Source organism: Microplitis demolitor, chromosome 4 (genome assembly GCF_026212275.2).
Source record: "Microplitis demolitor isolate Queensland-Clemson2020A chromosome 4, iyMicDemo2.1a, whole genome shotgun sequence".
Classification (NCBI taxonomy): domain Eukaryota; kingdom Metazoa; phylum Arthropoda; class Insecta; order Hymenoptera; family Braconidae; genus Microplitis; species Microplitis demolitor.
The window spans coordinates 5,025,527-5,044,646 of NC_068548.1; the positions used below are offsets into that span (position 1 = coordinate 5,025,527).

General features: G+C 31.4%; 4 protein-coding genes across 5 annotated transcripts; all 4 read right to left on the reverse strand.

The window, feature by feature from the left end:
- Nucleotides 1–23: 23 nt before the first annotated feature.
- Nucleotides 24–4,072, reverse strand: LOC103580900 (neprilysin-2-like). Of its 2 annotated transcripts, none has more exons than XM_053738259.1 (8): nucleotides 3,954–4,072; nucleotides 3,766–3,884; nucleotides 3,642–3,695; nucleotides 2,862–3,077; nucleotides 2,580–2,800; nucleotides 758–1,667; nucleotides 479–699; nucleotides 24–397 (listed from the first exon to the last, which is right to left on the reverse strand). In XM_053738259.1, exons 1-8 carry the CDS (start codon nucleotides 4,025–4,027, stop codon nucleotides 62–64), a joined length of 2,151 nt encoding a protein of 716 aa, XP_053594234.1. In that variant the 5' UTR covers nucleotides 4,028–4,072; the 3' UTR covers nucleotides 24–61. The 2 variants fall into 2 exon arrangements, with proteins under 2 accessions (XP_053594234.1, XP_053594233.1); XM_053738258.1 differs by having other exon boundaries at nucleotides 2,862–3,083; nucleotides 3,954–4,071.
- A 382-nt stretch (nucleotides 4,073–4,454) lies between these two features.
- On the reverse strand, nucleotides 4,455–8,847 carry LOC103580956 (neprilysin-2). The gene is made up of 8 exons (XM_008562910.3): nucleotides 8,710–8,847; nucleotides 8,478–8,602; nucleotides 8,369–8,422; nucleotides 8,081–8,299; nucleotides 7,797–8,017; nucleotides 6,257–7,163; nucleotides 5,951–6,171; nucleotides 4,455–5,353 (listed from the first exon to the last, which is right to left on the reverse strand). The coding sequence occupies exons 1-8, from the start codon at nucleotides 8,733–8,735 to the stop codon at nucleotides 5,018–5,020; spliced, it is 2,109 nt and encodes a 702-aa protein (XP_008561132.1). The 5' UTR covers nucleotides 8,736–8,847; the 3' UTR covers nucleotides 4,455–5,017.
- Nucleotides 8,848–10,044: 1,197 nt separating this feature from the next.
- LOC103580899 (neprilysin-2) lies at nucleotides 10,045–13,708 on the reverse strand. Its single transcript, XM_008562822.1, has 8 exons — nucleotides 13,629–13,708; nucleotides 13,377–13,516; nucleotides 13,235–13,288; nucleotides 12,322–12,543; nucleotides 12,038–12,258; nucleotides 11,057–11,972; nucleotides 10,753–10,970; nucleotides 10,045–10,631 (listed from the first exon to the last, which is right to left on the reverse strand). Exons 1-8 carry the CDS (start codon nucleotides 13,652–13,654, stop codon nucleotides 10,290–10,292), a joined length of 2,139 nt encoding a protein of 712 aa, XP_008561044.1. The 5' UTR covers nucleotides 13,655–13,708; the 3' UTR covers nucleotides 10,045–10,289.
- A 1,714-nt stretch (nucleotides 13,709–15,422) lies between these two features.
- On the reverse strand, nucleotides 15,423–18,815 carry LOC103580898 (neprilysin-2). Its single transcript, XM_008562821.2, has 8 exons — nucleotides 18,769–18,815; nucleotides 18,483–18,622; nucleotides 18,347–18,400; nucleotides 18,029–18,250; nucleotides 17,746–17,963; nucleotides 16,763–17,678; nucleotides 16,461–16,681; nucleotides 15,423–16,361 (listed from the first exon to the last, which is right to left on the reverse strand). The coding sequence occupies exons 1-8, from the start codon at nucleotides 18,789–18,791 to the stop codon at nucleotides 16,023–16,025; spliced, it is 2,133 nt and encodes a 710-aa protein (XP_008561043.1). The 5' UTR covers nucleotides 18,792–18,815; the 3' UTR covers nucleotides 15,423–16,022.
- Between the last annotated feature and the right edge of the window lie 305 nt (nucleotides 18,816–19,120).

Sequence of the window (19,120 nt, forward strand, 5' to 3'; positions counted from 1 at the left end):
AGTCAATGATTGTTTATTAATATTCGTTTCAGTCAATTAATGGTCACAAAATTATCTAAATTTACCAATAAATACATTTATTTTCAGGATTCATATTAGAACCTACTGAACACTCGAAATCCGATGAAATTTCGGGTATAAACACCAACATGTTCATCACCAAACGTTCGAACATATTTAATTCTGTTTTCTTAGTTTCAGTTGATTCATCAAATTCATTGGCGGCAGAACAAAACGACTGACCAAATGAAATCCAAAATAGTTGATAGGGTGTGTAAGACAATTCGGGCAATTTCAATTCTGGACCAAATTCAGCAACGTAGTCTTTGTAAGCTAAATAAGCAATACGGAACCCAACGTATTGAGCAATAACGTCTTCCACTGACTTACGAGACATCTGCAAAAACAAAAAGTAAATTAGAAAAATCGCAGATATAATGAAAGTTTTCATTGCTTGTTAATGAGCTCAAGTCATTACGAGTTCTCGTATTTCCGGATCTGTTTCATTGTCCCCTCTGTGAAGGAAACAGTCAACTTGTTTATTGGGGATTTCTTTTCCGTCTTCACCGAATTTCCTTCCAATGTCAGCCACAAAATGAAACATTGTCTGAGCAATGTAGTACCCAAGTGTTCCGTAATTCATGTACAGAGGACGATTATTGTCAAATATCGCGTTGGGTATCATCTCTGCCGGAATATCTAAAAGTTTTTTTTCTTAATTAGTCATAATTTGTTAAGTAAGAAACGAAAAACTTACATAAGTGGTTGTCATAAGAACTTGGAACTCCCGGATTTCTTCTCTCATCATATGGAATCGTGTACTTCTGAATTTCATTACTCAAACTCTTTTTCAACCTAAAAATATTCATGTTCAACATAGTCTGCAAAAAGTTGCCTTTGTCAATTTTGGTGCCTTCATAAAACTTCTCCACTTCATGTGGGTCTAACAATTTTTCCCACGGTCCAATAGTAACTTGCATGTCTGTAAGGACTTTAACTCCTTTATTTTTATCATCGTCATTCAATACTGCAGAGTTTCTAATAATTTCAATCATTTTCTTTCTTATAGACTCTATTATACTTTTAATAGTATCGACGCTACTTTTGTAGTGATCCAAGTACATGTAATAAACGGCATATTCAGCATTAACTTTAACTATTTTATCACACTGCTGTTGACGGGACAATTCGGGAAGAGCTACAGCTTGCTGAAATTTATTTTGCATTTCTCGAAACTCATCAGTCAAATATGGAAGCGAGTATTGAACTATTTTCCACATGCCATAGGTAGCTTGCACACGTTTCGGAGTTTCATTCATTAGTTTTTCAAATTTCGTCAGGGCTTCTGGATTCCAAACGGTCAGAATAGGCTTTTCACTAGCATCCACAAAAGGCATTAACGTTTTTTCAACAAACTTATTCCAATCTATACTCGGCCATTGTTTTTGTAACTCTTCAATGCTCATATTTTCCGTATCTTTTGGATTTTCGAAGTGATTTATTTCGTCTAATTTTTTTTCAAATTCATACGCCGCATCCAAGTTTTCCAATACGTCTATATAAGGTCCACCTAACATTCTTCCTATTTTAGCCATATAATCGTTATATATTTCTTTTTTTATTTCCGACATTGGGCCCGTTGCGAATTCGAAGTAGGAAGGAGCTAACTGTTTTACAAAACAATAATTGACTTTTAATAGTATTTCATACATCAAGTGGAATTTATGTCATACTCGATGTCACTACATGGAAAAATTATTCTTGTTTGAAATGCTATGGTGTCATAGTAAAACCGGACCATGATGGCAGCCTGACGGAAATTGAAATAAAAATATGCAAAGATTACTATGACCATAGTAAAATTTTCAATGGTTACAGTAATTTTTGATTATGATTACTGTAAATTTAACTATGGTTATAGTAATTTTTGCATATTTTTATGTCGATTTCCGTCAGGTCGCCATTATGGTCCGGTTTTACTATGACACCATAGCATTTCAAACAAGAATAATTTTTCCGTGTAGATGTATACAATAGTTTATGTAACGAATGCATGAAGAAAAGCACTGTCAAATGTCTATAGACTTTATAAAGTCAGCGACATGCAGTCAAAGTTATAAAAGTAATTTACTTTATAATTATTAAAAAAGATTTATACTTTATGGAATTGGATACTTTGTTTAATACTATTCGTTTGACAAAACTTAATGAAAAAAAGTCACCTTTGGTGTTATGTCGTATCAATTAATAGACATGTGTAAGGTTATAAAATTTAGCTGACGTTGCCTTGATCTACGCATGCGTGTGCTGATTAATTCAATGCGCATGTACAGTCTAGAGATTTTGGTCATGTCAATAAGGTACTAAATTCAAAGTGACATAAGAGAGAAAGGTGATAGATTAGTTATTGGCTCGAATTATTGAGTAGGGATATACTCCGCCCATTTCACTCAAATTTAGTGAATCAAAATAAAATTGAGTGTATTAATATATATTAAACCTCTCGTTTGACTAATCAGAAAAGAGATGAAACACGTAAAATATTTTAGAAAGTATAGTGGTTTTAGTATAAAATTTACTTTAGCAGAATATCTTAACAATCTCGATTTGTTTTGATATACTGAATACGGTCTCCAATCCAGGAAATAAGTAATATGGTAACCAGTTTTTTTAGCATTGCCAGTGAAATCAATCCAATCGAATTCTAAGTCCTTCCAATTTTCATGTTCTATAATAGGCCACCCACCTAGACTTTTTATTATACTGTTCATAAGATCCAAAGCCTGCTGTCCTCTGGCGTCTAAATATTGATTTATTTAATTAGAAGCATTGATTTTTGTTTGATTACTGGGTCTACTTACTGTCATCCATGCATACTTCGTTTAAATCATGAATAAGTTTGTATGGTTTGAAATCACCAGAGGTTTCTCGGTGGATTAAATGGTCCAAAAATTCAAATCTTTTCTTTTGAAGATAGTCTTCATCATTGGTTATATCTGTACTTTTGTAATTACCGCAAACAAATCCATAAAAATTATCACATAGATTTTTACTTGAATCGCGGTAGTTTATTATTTCTGCAGCTACCATAGAAAAATGAAACAAAAGACCCATTATCAATTTTATGGAAAATAAGAGAAATAGTATATTGGGTGGCAAGGAAACGATTATACGAAATAATTCGAATTCAAACAAGGTCAAAGTTTGCTATTCGAGCCAAAGGCTAAGGCTGCCAACACACCAAAAGATAAATTAATTTTATAGAAAACAATAAAAATGGGGCATTAGGTAGCAAGGTAGGAAATAAGACGATTTCAGACTTTGAGATTGGCTGCTGAGGCCGAAGGCTAATGCTGCCAAATCGCTAAGAAAAAAGTTATAAATTTCACAAAAATAAAAAAAATATTATATTGGGAGCAAGAATTAAAGTAAGATGTTTCCAGACAAGGTTGAAGTTGGCTCCTTGAGCCTAAGGCGAGGGCTGCCAAGAAACCAAGTACTAATATAGCGAGCAGAAACTTGGTTCTCTGCTCTAGAGAAGAAACATGATGTCTAACCTAATGAATGTTATTCCTCTAAAATTGACTAATTTTCGACGAAACACCGAGGCATCAAAGTTAGTAATAAATACTATAATTTACCTGTTTCTAAGCGTTCCACATTACATTCAGCACTTGTACATTTGTGGGCCGCTACTATTCGGTTTGAAAATAAAATAAAATTAGTTACTGATTTGAAATATTTAAATTATCGTAATTAACTTACCAGCAGAAGATGTAGCGTCAATAAATGCTGCAGAAATATCAATCGGAAGAGTGAAACAAATTAATCCAACACTTGCAATAACGAATAATTGCTTGTTCTGAATAAATTTTCCTGGTACTCTGTAATGATAATTACATATTATTACTAAGTAGAAATGATTATAAATTAAAGTTAAAATAAAATTTTACTTTTTATTAAATAATTGTTCCGTCATTGTGGAATTTCTGTTACTCTTCTCAGGTTCAAGTTCGGTGTAATGCATGTTTTAGATCTCCATCACTTAAATAGGAATTGAATGAGTCACTATAAGAGTTATTATGTTGTTAAAATGTATAATTCGTGAGTCAAGGGTTACGGACAAGGTCTTATCAATTTCCACTTTTTATGAGAAATATATAGGTGACATACTTTAAAGTATTCTCTATTATAATTTCTTGATGATAATTATTATATCATAAAAATTAAAAAGTATACATTATAACTATGTCATGTATGGAATAATATAAACATATATTTACTTTTATAAAGGTCATAGGTCATTATAAACATATTTATTATTCTGATAGTATTGATATGCATGTTTTCTTATTAAATAATACACTAATGCAAAAAATTAAAGGAATAGAAAATTTTTAGAAATTTTCCAGTGATTTTTGCCAGGCTGCAATTTTGTGTAAAATAATCGTATTGAGATTTTAAAAAAAAGTATTTTAAAACTTGAAATCACTAGTTTCAGTTTCTTTTAGTCAAAATTTTTATAGAGCTATAGTTATTGTGCAATAATGAGAAATATTGCGAGACAAAAATTTTTGAAATTTTTTTTTCTTCCGGAACGTCCACGGGAAAAGGAAATTTTTTCTCAGCTAAACCAATGAAGTCAGTTAGCAAATTTATTTAGCTTTGAGTAAAAACATTTATTGATTACTCGTCGTATTTCATTTGTATAAAAATATGTTTGCATTTCTTTGTAGAGCACCTGAAGAAATGTTAATATAAAGACACAAAACGTCGTGAAGTAATAAACAATTTCGTGTTGTTATTTTGAACGTACAACCTCTTAATCAACAATATAATAGTAATTTAATTTTAAATTATAAGTAATCGTTTTAAAATTAAATTTATCCGTTTTCTTTATGATAGTTTTACTAATTATAAATTTTTCAATATTAATAAATAGTTTACAGCTAAATACAATAAGCAAAATCATATATTTACGCTAATTATAATAAACATTTAATTATTTTTAACTAAATTACCACCAGGTACATTTATTCTTTAGGGTTTTTTCAGAACCTACTGGGCACTGGAAGTCGGCTAAAAATTCTGGTACATTTGAATAAATTTTCATGATCATATATTCGACTCTATTGAATTGATTGTTTCCGTATATACGTTCATGATGTGGATATTCATTGCCAAAACAAAATGAGTGAGCGTGAGAAATCCAAAATAATTGTTCAGGTTTGTAAGGTAACTGGGGTAATTTCAATTCTGGACCGGATTTAGCCACATAGTCTTTATAAGCAGCATACGTAGCAAGGAATCCTACGTACTGAGCAATTGACTGTTTGACAAATTGACGACTCATCTAAAAAATAAATTAGCAAATAAGTACATTTAGTATAACTTTAACCAATTAACAATAGTAGTTTATGCTACATGTAGACTAAAGAACGAATAATTTGACAATCATGTTGTCTCGACATGAGTGTGCGGCTTATGATGCATTGACATGAGGACAAGTGTGGTCGCTACGAACCATAGGCGAGTAAACGAAAACCACACGAGTCCTCATATGTCGATGTATCATAACCTTAAAGCAAATGACGTGATCAGGATTTCCATGTTCGCTTCTTAGTTCACCTGTAAGATATATTATTTTTTGCAAACCTTGCTATGAAAGTTCAATTTTCGAGAAGTAAAAAATTAAAATTTTATTTTAAATCTAATTTTTCAAGGATGTTAAGTTGTATATATTATACAATAGATATCGAATAAGCGACAAAAAGTAATGTGTTGTCGGAACGTGGCGTTTCACTTCCTTCAGGTAAAATCATGTTCTTAGTTGTTGACAGCAAAATCAAAACTGTAAAGATATAGGTTTTCGACACAATTTACAGCGCTTGGAAATTGAACTTTCAAAGCAGGTGTTGCAAAAAATATTCTAGTATGGTCAGATGATTACAGATTTATGAAATGAGATTTCCGTTATGTCTTCTATTTGGCGTAGAAAACATTCGAATTGAGGGTTTGGATATTCTTCTCCCACATCGGTCCAATTTCTACCTAGGTGAAATAAGCTCATAAACATTTCACGAGCAATAGATGATCCACTTGCACCAAAATTCATGTACATTGGCCGATTGTTGTCAAATAATGAGCTCTGTATCATACTTATTGGTATATCTGAAATAATTAGAAATTGTTTTTTTAGTAAACAACCAATTCATTGAAATAATGATAAGATTGCTCAGTTATCAAAAGAACCTACACAATTGATTAATATAATTAATCGGGAATCCGGGGCCGCTAATTTTTTTTACAAAATATTGGAACCATTTCTTGTATATTTTATTACTTAACTCCTTTTTTACTTTGAAAACATTCAAATTCAAAATAGTCTGTAAATAATTATCTTTAACAACTTGAGCATCTGCGTAGAATGTTTCCAATGCTTTCAGATTGGACAGTAAATCTGATGACCCAATAGTAACTTCCATTTCCTTAAGAATTTCAACTCCTTCCTTTTTATCCTCATCATTTAATAATTCAGATTTCTCAATAATTTTAATCATTTCCTTCTTAATCGAGTTCGTCATACTTCTAATAGTATTATGGCTGCTTTTGTACTGGTCCAAGTACAAATACTGGACCGCATTTTCAGCATAACTTCTGACAGCATTATTGCAGTAAACCTTCCGCGATTCTAATGGGTAACCTATTTGATCATAAAACATTTTTTGCTCTATTCTGAATTTCTCAGGCAAAAAAGGAATTGAGTATTGAATTATTTTCCAAATGGCATAATGAGCTTGCACATTTTTTGGAGTTTTTTCTATTAGTTTTGCAAATTTCGTAAGGGCAGTAGTATTCCAGACAGTAAAAGTTGGTTTTTCACCGTCATCCACAAAAGGCATTAAAAGTTTATCAACAAATCTATTCCAATTGATGTTTGGCCATTGTTTTTTCAATTTTTCAATACTTATATCTTCAGTATAATATGGACCACTTCGAGAAGTTATTTCAGACAGTTTATTTTCGAAATCATAAACTTTCTGTACTATGTCACTTATGTCATCACCAAGGAGGCGTGTTACATTAGCTAGAAATTTAACGTAAATTTGTTTTTGCGCGGTAGTATTTAGAGTCACAGCATCATCGAAATAAGACGGAGCCATCTGTGAAGAAACAATCGAGTTTAACATATTTGTTGTATTTATATATGGAGAAATTTTACTATAAAATTAACAGCGAATCTCTACACGGAGAGAAAATTATGGTAACAGTTACAATATATTATGGGAATGGTTCCCATGCTGCATGGTAACCGATTTTTTTTTAAATGTTGATTATAGGAACGGCACCCATATATGTTATGGTAATCATTCCTATAATTATGGGTATAATTTCCATATGGTATCGGAATAGTTCCTATGGAATTATGGTAATGGTTACTATAATATTATGGTAGTCGTTACCATAATATTATGAGAATAGTTACCATAATATTATGGGAATGGTTACCCTAATATTATAGGAACCGTTACAATGTGGTTATAGGATTGGTTCCTATTTGCTTATGGGAACTATTCCTATGAGTATGGTAATCATTACCATGATTCTTTCACATGCGATATGGGAACTGTTACCATAATGATAGGAATTGTTACCATACTAATGGAAACTTTCCCAGAAAGTATGGGTCTATATCCCATAATCCCAAGTAATCATTACCAAAACTGTATGGGGTGATATTTCATAATACTAGGAACAGTTACTATAATTTTTTCTCCGTGTATGAAAAAACGTACTTGAATGGAATATCTTAAAGAACTGTTCTGACCATTGTATGTAGGCTCAGGTTTAAAATCTAAGAAAAAGTTAATATCGTATCCAGCTTTTTTAGCGTTGCCAGAAAATTCAATCCAATCAAACTTCATTTTTGCTGATTCATCAGATTTAAAAATTGGCCAACTGCACAAATTATTTATATTCTTTTTCATTAGAGCTAAAGCTTGCTCTCCGATGGCATCTAGACAAATCAATCGAATTAGATATTACTTTTTTTTCCTCATCTCAAACTAAGTTTACTTACTTCTATTCATACATGTTTTGTACAGATCATCAACTAGTTGATAAGATTTAGAATAACTATCACTTTTCTTAATTAAATCTTCTACGTGAATTTTTTTCAAGAGTTGGTTAAAGTGTTCCATATCAGAGCTTTCAGATTTTTTGTAGTTACCGCAAACAAATCGGAAAAAGTTGTCACAAGGTTTGACACTCGTGTCCTGGTACTTTGCAATTTTTGCGGCTGAAATTAAAAAACAAATTAAGTATGAGCTTGTATCGATTATCAACAAAAAATTTAAAGTTAATTTACCGATTTCTGCGCGCTCGAGATTACAGGCGTCACTCGTACACTTGTTTGTTGGTACTACAATTAATACAGTTTTAATTTTTTATAATTTATAAATATATTTCAAATTTACCATTTTGTAGAACGATTCCAAGACCTGCATTAGATGGAGCGACCAAACAAACGACTCCAATAGCCAGTAAAAATGATCGATACTCAAATATTGGCCATCTTGTCCGTGAAAACGATTTTGATTTTCTGTGAACAAAAAAAAAACCCGTAACGTATGTATCCAAAAAAATGTATCAAACAATTTATGGTAATTATTCTTAAAAAATACACTTTATATAAATATAAAACCTTACTTGTTATTAAATAACTTTCTTTCCATTATGAAATATATTCACATTCAAAAATTTATTAACGTTCAAATAAAAAATGAAATAAAATAGTATCAGCAACTTCAACTATCAATATAAAAACTTGCCTATTTGCTAGTTGAGGTTTTCTGCAGAAGTGACTACAAATTTTATTACTCGCAGTATTTAACATTTAAACCATTTAAATAAGTGGGGAAGTGAGTCACTTTCAATGTCATTATCTTATTAATTTAAACGCAAGTTAAAGGTGAAAAGCAATATCACTGTCATGAATTTTTTTTTTAAATTTAATTTCTACATAATGTTACAATAACAATAATAAATCGTGAATATAGGGGTTGGGAGGGGGGACAATATATTCCCAAAATTTTTAAAAAATGTTTTTTAAACATTCCAAAATCACTTTTATAAATGTAATTGAGCATTATTTTTAATTTTTCTTCTTAAACTTTTCCAAAAATCGATTGTCAGTCGAAAATCTTTTTTCCTTGAAAATGTTTTTTAGGGAGTACCCTATTTTGTCCTTAAAAGTGCAATTTTTTTGGTTCTGAAAATTTTTTGTATTTACGTCGAATATCATTAAAAAAAAAATTTAATGAATTTGAGTCATCATAAACAGTATTTCCTTAAGTACCCTATTTGCCCCCCCCCCTTCCGATATTAATTATAGAGCTCATCAATTAATTATACTTAAATAGCATAAAGTTAAAGCTAACTCAAGTCTAGCGAAATTCAATGGATACCTTTTTTGCTATTAACAACTATAATTGAGCACCTCAGTATATTGAATAGAAATTGTATAAGATGCTATGAAATTTATAAAATTATTATTCTATTACCCTATTGAAATAAATTTATAAACGAATTAAGAACAACGGACAAAGTCCATTTCATAACATGATTCATAAACTTCTATCTCGATCATCACTTGGATACATCAGATCTAATTTTTGTATTAAATAGATATATTCCGTTACTAATTCAAAAAGACATTATATTTCCATATGCCCTTTTGGCTTTAGAATGATCTCTAAAGCCAAAAGAGCGTATATTTTTTGTTTGTTTTTGCGAATCGTTTTGTAGAACAATTTTACAGCTAAAAATTGGAAAAAAACATTTGAATGCCAAAAAACTAAAATTATATGTCCTTTTAGCTTTCAAAATTTTTTTAAAGTTTTAGTTCTATAATAAGTCCCAAAAGAAAACCCTCTATAGCCAAAAAGGTGTATAAAAATACATAAGTACTTTTGGAATCATAGTGATACGAAATATAGGTCGATCTGGATCAAAGCCAATAAAAAACAGAAACTTGAATTATTCTTAAATATGATTGATATTTTATTTGTATATGATTTTCACAATAATTACACAGTATATATATACATACATATGCTCATTACGAGATCTTAGATCATTTTACATGATTATTTTTATTTTACATAACTCTTACAACAGTAAAATAGATATTTTCGTACTACAGTAGTTATAAAAAAATTATTATTTTTGTGTCCAAGTAAATATACTTGCAGGTTTTCTGACAGCTCCATCTTTGCAGATTACTCAAACTACCACCAAGTACATTTGTGTTCGGGATTAAGGTTAGAACCAACAGGACACTTAAAATCAGATGAAATTTCCGGTATATTTGACAGTATTTTTGTTAATTTATATTCGGGAGAAGCGAATTGATTATTTGTAGCATCAGTAGATTCAGCGTCTGTTTGATTAGCAAAAACAGGGCACAATGATTGCGCATATGAAATCCAGAATAATTGTTCCGGTGTATAAGGCAGTCCTGCAAGAGCTTGTTCGGCGCCATTTTTAGTTACGTAATTCTGATAAGTAGCCCGAGAAGTACGAAAACCGATGAATTGGACTATCATGTCTTCTTCAGGCTTAGGATGACGCTAAAAACATAAAGTGATTATTAGGCAGTGCTTAATTGTGATTATATAAACTTAATAACCCTTTTCTGATTTTGAGCTTCGAGGACTCGTCAACCGGAAAAGGGGTAAATCGGATTCTTACATTGTTTTTATTTGCATTAGTTGAATTGCCGTATTGGTTACGGAAGCAATCGACTTGATCTGTTGAAAGTAGTTCTCCGCCATCTGTCCACTTTCTTCCGAAGAAAAGTAAACTTTTGTAAATATTTATCGCTATATGAGTTCCACTTGCACCAAAATTCATGTACATCGGACGGTTTACGTTAAAGTACGGACTGGGTATCATAGAAGTTGGAATGTCTACCGAAAATAAATTTATAAGAAATAATTAAATTGTAGAATTATTAAAAAATTCCTTTGTTTGATTACATATACATATAACTTACACAGATATCCAGCGAAATTTTCTGGGATTCCTGGGTTGGCTGATTTGGAAATGAAAAATGGGAACACGTCCAACTGCACTTTGTTACCGAATTCTTTCTTTATCTTAAACAAATTTAAATTCAAAATTGTTTGCAGGAAATTGTCTTCAACAACTTGAGCATCTGCGTAGAATTTTTCCAATTCCTTTGGGTCTGAAAGTTTTTCCGACGGTCCGATTGTATAAATCATCTTGTTAACAACTTCAATTGCTCCATTCTTATCCTCCTCATTCAATGTTTTAGAATCTTTTACCATTTTTATCATTTCTTCTTTAATAGATCTAACCATTGTTTTAATAGTCTCCTGACTGCTCTTGTACTGATCCAAATACAATGAATTGAGGGCATATTCAGCGTATTTTTTGACCATGTTAACACAAAAATCTTCTTGCGGCATTTCTGTGAGGCCTATTTGTTCATTGAAATTTTTCAACGCTTCCCTAAATTCTTCAGTTAAATAAGGAACCGAGTATTGAATTATTTTCCATACGGCGTAATTGGCTTGCACACGTTTAGGAGTACTTTCAATGAGTTTAGCGAATCCTGCAAGAGCGGTCGAATTACGGACGGTCAAAATTGGCTTTTCGTCGGCATCAACGAACGGCATCAGAGTTTTTTCGACAAATTTATCCCATTCGACAGTTGGGCATTGAGTTTTTAATTGCTCAATGCTGATGTGAGGAGTATAGTCCGACCCATTTCCAGAATTTATTTCCTGTAATTTTATTTCAAAATCGAAGGCTTCGTTCAATTGCTGGGTTATATCATCAGTATTTACGCCAAAAAGTTTTGATATTTTGAGCATATAGTCGCTGTAAATTTGTTTCTGCGTTTCAATTTTGCTGCTCATTGAATTCGCGAAGTAGCTTCGCGCCATCTGTTAGGAAAAATAGAGAAATTAAAGGACTCGGAAGTTAAAAGAATAGATTTGTTTAAGCTTACGGTGACAGAATATCTGATAACTTTCATCTTTTCCCTATATATAGTCAATGGCTCCCAATCTAAGAAATAGTTTATATTGTAACCGGCTTTTTTGGCATTGCTACTGAAATCGATCCAATTGAAATCAGCTTCCTTCCATTTATCGGCTTCTAGAATTGGCCAACTGCCCAAACTTTTAATGATTCGTTTGAGAGTATCTAACGCTTGCTGTCCTTTAGCATCTAGATAAATTTATAAGGTTCAGATGTGCTTGTAACTTTATTCAATAAGCAAAGGGTACTTACCTTTATTAATACATGTTTTGTAAATATCATCGATAAGCTTGTAAGGTTTGAATTCGGAAGAGGTTCCTTTTTGAATCAACTTCTTAAGTTCATCATTCCTTAAAGTTTCTAGATGATTGTAATCATCGGACTTATCAGTTTTCTTGTAACTACCGCAAGCGAATTTGTAAAAATTATCACAGGGGTTGACATTGGCATCACGGTATTTTGTGACTCGTGTGGCTGATAAATAAAACAAAAATGGATTATTTATTTTCCTGTTGTTTAATGAAAGTTAAGGCGCGTCACCCAGGTAAAAAAAATGATATATAACTATATGTAAAAAATTACCCGATATAATTAGAAAGAAATTTAAGGGACTCTTTGCCTTTTGGGATGCATGTACTTTATAGCAAATTTTTAAATTCAGGCTTTTAAATTTAATACATATCTAATAGACATTCAAATTTAATAGACATCTGCAGTTTTTTTCACGGGATGAAATCGGCATGAATAATCTGTTATCTTTGAGGAAAGCTGTTAAAAACTGCAGCAGTGGACAAGGATACTTTTAATGCTCGTGTACAATTACATGTAATTGTATATAATTACATACAATTATATATATTTATATTATTATTTTATTTACACAGGAAAAAAGTTATCTTGAGTCAAGAAAATATTTTGGAAGACAAAGGTCTTCGGAAACAAGGTCAAGATTTTCTTAAGCCAAGAGAATTTGTCTTGGTCAGAGGAGATTTTTGCTTAATCCAAAAAAATCGAGGTTTTCAAAAAGAATTTCTTGAATCAAAGATTTTTATCTTCGGTAAAGAATTTTTTTTTCTGTGTAATTGTATATGATTAGATATGAATTGCATATAATTATATATAATTTTGTGTACTCAGGCATAACTGAGGCATGAAAACAACTTACCGGTTTCTGATTGTTCTACGGCACATGTGTTACCTGTGCATTTGTTTGCCGCCACTGTAAAGTTTTGAAAATTTATAAGCTTTATACTTTACTCTTGTGAAATTGAAAAATTAATTGAATAACAAAAGACAAAATTACTTACCATCGTTTTGTGGAGTGTCGACAGCAGCCGCTGAAGTATTAATCGGTAAAATTGAACAGACTAATCCAACACTCACAATTAAAAAAAATTTACGCTCCAATACTGAGTTCTGTTTTTTTAGCCGCAATGGTCCTGGTGATCTATAAAAAATTTATTATTCAGTCAGTAATTAGTCTCCCCTTAGTTAAAATATTATCACTTATATAGATCGTGAATATAGAATATATAAAAATAAATAAACAATAATCTTACTCATTAAATATTTCAAACGTCATCATAAAATATTAACTGTCACTCTTGCAGACTTCTCGCCATAAATAACTTAAAGTGAGCACCTCAGTATGTTATATAGCAGTTGAGTAAGGTGCTGTAAAATTTATCAAATTACTACTCTATTACTTTATTAAAATAAATGCATGAATAGAAACAGCCAAGAGCAAAGGACAAACTCATTCTCGTTTATCATTGTTATTATTATAGTTTTGTGTATTGATAAAATAGATCATATTGGCAATGATACGACAGATTCTTCTATTGTTATATGCAAGAAAACTTTCCAAAGAATTATTTTCAATTTTATATACACTGACATATTTCTTCATTCACAGCAAGCAAATTTAATTATATTTATTTAAAAATTAACTTACGCCATTATTTAGATTAAATTTTTATTTTTCTTATGCCATACAGTTAACATATTTTTATTTATATAAGAATTATTATACAATTACTTTTCTTTCAACTGATTTATATCTCGTAATATTTTTTATATTTTTTATTAAACGTCAAATAACTATAGAGGGTTAAGGATTATACAAAATATGCTCATGAGTATTCACTCGGGCCGAAAAATTTGATCTAATTTTTGTATAGCTGGACTGTATTTGGACTAATCGGCCTGTATTTAAACTAGTTGGCTTTGGCAGGTTTCAAATATAAAGAAAGTTGGAATAAATTTATAAATCTAAATTATTATTATTATTATTATTATTCATTTTTATTAAAAGTCCTATTTTTGATCTAAAGGTGATTAGAGGTAGATTAAAAATTATAGTCAAAAAAGTCTATTTTTGTCTTAAGAACAAATGAACATCGACTAATAATTATGACAAAAAAGTCTGTTTTTAATCTAAAATGGTCAAAAAGAGACTAAAAATAATACGAAAACAAGTCTGATATTGGCCTACATAGAGAATAGTTTCGACAAAACCCTATTAAATTCTCATATTAAATAAATACGATTCAAAAACCTAAATTAAATGAAAAACATTTTAGTTTTTTATATATTTCTGAACAGATATAGTTTTTCAACCCGGCATGGAAAGAAAAATATCGCCAGATTAAGTATACGTATCGCTATTCTGGCTATACGCTGTATAGTCATCTTACTTAACACGATACGCTGTATAGCCAATTCAACTATACAGAGTACCCTTACAGTGACGATTCATATCCTTATTTTAGGTATTTCATGAATCGCTGACATGACTACACGGAGAGAAAATTATGGTAACAGTTACAATGTATTATGGGAACGGTTCCCATACTGCATGGTAACCGGTTTTTTTAAAATGTTGATTATAGGAACGGCACCCATGTATATTATGGTAATCATTCCTATAATTATGGGTATAATTCCCATATGGTATCGGAATAGTTCCTATGAAATCATGGTAATCATTACCATGTAACTATGATAATGGTTACCATAATATTATGGTAATAATTCCCATACATTATGGTAATCATTACCATAATATTATGGTAACCATTCCCATACTATTATGGTAACTATTCCCATAATATTATGGTAATTATTTCCATAATATTATGGTAATCGTTATCATAATATTATAGTAACGGCTACTATAATATCGTGGTAATAATTTCCATACATTATGGGAATAATTACCATAATATTATGGTAACCATTACCATAATATGATGGTTATGTTTACAATAATATTATAGGAATAGTTACCATAATATATAGGGCTTATTCCCATATACACTTAGGAACCATTACAATGTGGTTATAGGATCGGTTACTATTTGCTTGTGGGAACTATTCCTATGAGTATGGTAATCATTACCATGATTCTTTCACATGCGATATGGAAACTGTTACCATAATGATAGGAATTGTTCCCATACTTATGGAAACTTTTCCCAGAAAGTATGGGTTTATATCCCATAATCCCAAGTAATCATTACCATAACGGTATGGGATGATATTTCATAAACGTACTAGGAACAGTTACTATAATTTTCTCTCCGTGTATTGCACAAACTCTGAATTTAGGCATCCGACAACCGAGAACGATGATACGTATAGCCAACTTAGCTATACGGATCCTCACACTGGCGGTACAGATACCTATATCAACGAAACTACATATCGTTACAAAGGCTATTCGTCGTATTGTTAAATTAAATAAACGAATACTTATCCTAACCTAAATACATGTCTTTATTTTAACGATACTATAGATTATTAAATTAATATGAGAGTATTCCTAAATTAAGTATACGAATCATTATTCTGACGATACGGCATTTGAGGATACATTGGATAGTCATTCTGGCGATATTTTTCTCTCCGTGGGATAAAATATTTAAAAATTTCGATGTAAAATGTTCTTGAAATTACCACCAGGTGCATTTTTTTGCGGGATTCAAATTAGAACCCACAGGGCATTGAAAGTCTGATGAAATTTCAGGTACATTTGATAAAATTTTCATCATCAAGTACTCAATAATATTGAACTGATTGTTATTAATATCACGGGCATCAACTAAATCTGTGTATCTAGAACAATACGATTGAGCAAAAGATATCCAGAATAATTGCTCCGGAGGATATGATAATCCTGCAAGAGGTTTTTCAATACCATGGTTGGCGGCGTAAGTCTTGTAAGAATTCCGAGATGTCCGAAATCCGATGTATTGGAGGATCAAATCATCTTCGAATCTATTGTGACGAAGCTGAAAATAAAAATCCAAGAAATAATTAGACGAATTAATGTCTAATGTAATTTTGCGAAGTGAAAATTCTGATGGATGGAATGATTGCTAAATACTAACTCTTTGTTTCTTTGCGTCGTCAGACAAATCCTCATAATGACGACGGAAACAATCGAATTGGTCATTTGGAAGTGGGGTTCCATCTTTTTTCCAACTTCTTCCCATATCAGCCAAAGTTTCTGCGATATTCACTGCAATGTAAGACGCACCCGAACCGTAATTCATGTACATTGGATGATGTTCGTCAAATAATGGGCTGGGAATCATCGAAGCTGGTATGTCTGTTAGAAAAGTACCAAAAGATGAGAATGCATTGAACATAATAAGATTATTCAATCAAATTTGATGTAATCAAAACTTACGTAGACGACCAGCGAATACTTCCGGGAGTGCTGTGTTATGTATCCGAGTAACGCCGTATGGAGCGACTTCTGATTGTAATTTAACGCTGAAATCCTTTTTCATTTTGAATAAATTCAAGTTCAAGATCGTTTGCAAAAAGTTATCTTTGACGACTTGTGCATTTGCATAGAATTTTTCCAGTTCTTTTGGATCAGACAGTTTTTCCGACGGCCCGATAGTAAAAGGCATTTCTGTAATGGTCTTTATTCCTTTATTTTTATCTTTGGCATTCAATACTTTAGATTCTTTCATCAAATTAATCATTTCAGTTTTAACAGACCCAATCATATTTTTAAGGAGCGCCTGACTGCTTTTGTATTGATCCAAATATAAGTATTGGGTGGCATATACTGCATATTTTTTAGCCAATTCCAGACAATCGTCATCATCTGGAATCCGGACATAACCTACTTGTTTATGGAACGTTTTTTGCGCCTCCCTAAATTCTTTAGTCAAGTAAGGAGCTGAGTATTGAACTATTTTCCAAAAAGCGTAATTTGCTTGCACCCGTGTTGGGGTTTTTTTCATTAGTTGTGTGAACTCTGTTAAAGTGGTAGAATTCCAAACAGTAAGAATAGGTTTTTCACTAGCATCCACATAGGGAATTAGTGTTCTGTCAACAAATCGCTTCCACTCGATACTCGGCCATTGCTTTTGTAATTCTGCAATAGTGAAATTGGCTGTCTCGTAAGGATGGTCTCCGACATTAATTTTTGATAGTTGTTCTTCAAAATCGTATGCATCTTTCATGTCCTTCATCAAGTCACCAACATTCGCTCCAAGAAGTTGTGCTACTTTTACCATGTAATCAGAGTAGGCTTGTTTTTGTGAGATAGTTTTGTCAGGCATAGAAGGATCGAAATGAGTTTCAGCCATCTGTTAGCCAAAACAACAAAATAAACTATCCGTGTAATTTTTATGTATCAGCAAACGCTAGACTTACCTTAACAGAGTATCTTAAACTCCTATGGGGACCACTATACATAGGCTTTGGTATCCAATCTAAGAAATAATTGATGTTGTAACCGGTTTTTTTAGCATCACCGGTGAAATCAATCCAGTCGAAAGTGGACTCCTTCCAGTTAGCTTCTAAAATCGGCCAATTGCCAAAACTTTTCATCGTACGTTTTAAAAGATCTAGAGCTTGTGGCCCTTTGGCATCTAGATAAATTTATAAGGTCAGATATATTCGTTACTTTAATCGTGAAGTAGTTAAGAGTACCTACTTTCATTGATGCATGTTTTATAAATATCGTCGATAAGTTTGTAGGGTTTGAAGTTAGAAGAGATTCCTTTCCGGATCAACTTTTCAAGATAATCATGTTTTTGTGCTTCAAGATAATCGTAATCGTTAGATTTATCAGTTTTTTTGTAATTACCACAAGCGAATCGGAAAAAATTATCACAAGGCTTAATAGTGGCATCACGGTATCTTAAGATTTGTGCGGCTAAAAAATAAAATAAAAACGGACTAGGATTATTTATTGTCTTGTTTTTTGATGAAAATTGAAACGCGTCATACATAAGGCTTAAAAACAGCTTACCGGTTTCTGATTGTTCTACGGCACATGCGTTATCGGTACATTTATTTACCGTCGCTGTAAAGTTTTAAATAGTTATTAACAATATATTTCCCTTTATTAAAACTAAATAATTATTATCAAAACTCGAAATTTTCACCATCGTTTTGTGTAGCTTCAACAACAGCCGCTGAAGTATTAATTGGCAAAATTGAACAGACTAATCCAATACTTGCAATTAAAAAAATTTTTCCCTCCAATACTGACCTCTGTTTGCTTTGCCGCAATTGTCCTGGTGATCTATGAAAAATTATACCGTCACATTTATTATTCAGTCAATAATTAATTACTACAATTATTTCTTTTTCCCTTTTACTCGAAGAAATATTTAAATTATTAATGATACTCGAATAAATCATATATAAATAACTTAATAATAATCTTACTTTTTGAACATTATAAACCCCATTTTGAAATGTCTACTGTTTCTCCTGCAAACTATTTGATAGGAATAGCAAAAATTAACTCATGTAGTTCATTAAATAGTAGCCGCATGAATCACCATAATTGTTATTAAATTATTACTCTATTATCTTGTTAAAATGAATCATCGCTGAGGTAAGTCATGGATAATGAACAATGTCATTACCATCATTATTATATTATTCAATTATGTACTAAAAAATCGTCGTATATATACTGATTCCTAAATACGTATTTAATGCCGTAAGATGGACGATGGAGTTGGATTTGAAATTTGTGACAAAATCAAAATATACCTGCAAATAACATCAAAAA

Bases quoted from the DNA above. Each gene is read 5' to 3' on its own strand.
- LOC103580956 (XM_008562910.3), bottom strand. From the start codon at position 8,735: ATGGAAAGAAAGTTATTTAATAACAA. The intron at 8,423-8,477 runs GTAAATTTGAAA...TATTAATTGTAG, and splicing joins TGGAATCGTTCTACAAAATG to TACCAACAAACAAGTGTACG. The intron at 8,018-8,080 runs GTAAGTAAACTT...TGATTTGTCTAG, and splicing joins CAAAACATGTATGAATAGAA to ATGCCATCGGAGAGCAAGCT.
- LOC103580898 (XM_008562821.2), bottom strand. From the start codon at position 18,791: ATGGGGTTTATAATGTTCAAAAA. The intron at 18,251-18,346 runs GTAAGCTGTTTT...TTTATTTTTTAG, and splicing joins CGTAGAACAATCAGAAACCG to CCGCACAAATCTTAAGATAC. The intron at 17,964-18,028 runs GTAGGTACTCTT...AAATTTATCTAG, and splicing joins TAAAACATGCATCAATGAAA to ATGCCAAAGGGCCACAAGCT.
- LOC103580900 (XM_053738258.1), bottom strand. From the start codon at position 4,027: ATGCATTACACCGAACTTGAACCTGAGAAGAGTAACAGAAATTCCACA. The intron at 1,668-2,579 runs GTAAATTTTATA...TTTGTAAAACAG, and splicing joins TGTTAAGATATTCTGCTAAA to TTAGCTCCTTCCTACTTCGA. The intron at 700-757 runs GTAAGTTTTTCG...AAAAACTTTTAG, and splicing joins TTCTTATGACAACCACTTAT to ATATTCCGGCAGAGATGATA.
- LOC103580899 (XM_008562822.1), bottom strand. From the start codon at position 13,654: ATGATGACGTTTGAAATATTTAATGA. The intron at 13,517-13,628 runs GTAAGATTATTG...AATTTTTTATAG, and splicing joins ACGTTTGAAATATTTAATGA to ATCACCAGGACCATTGCGGC. The intron at 12,544-13,234 runs GTAAGTTGTTTT...TTTATTTATCAG, and splicing joins CGTAGAACAATCAGAAACCG to CCACACGAGTCACAAAATAC.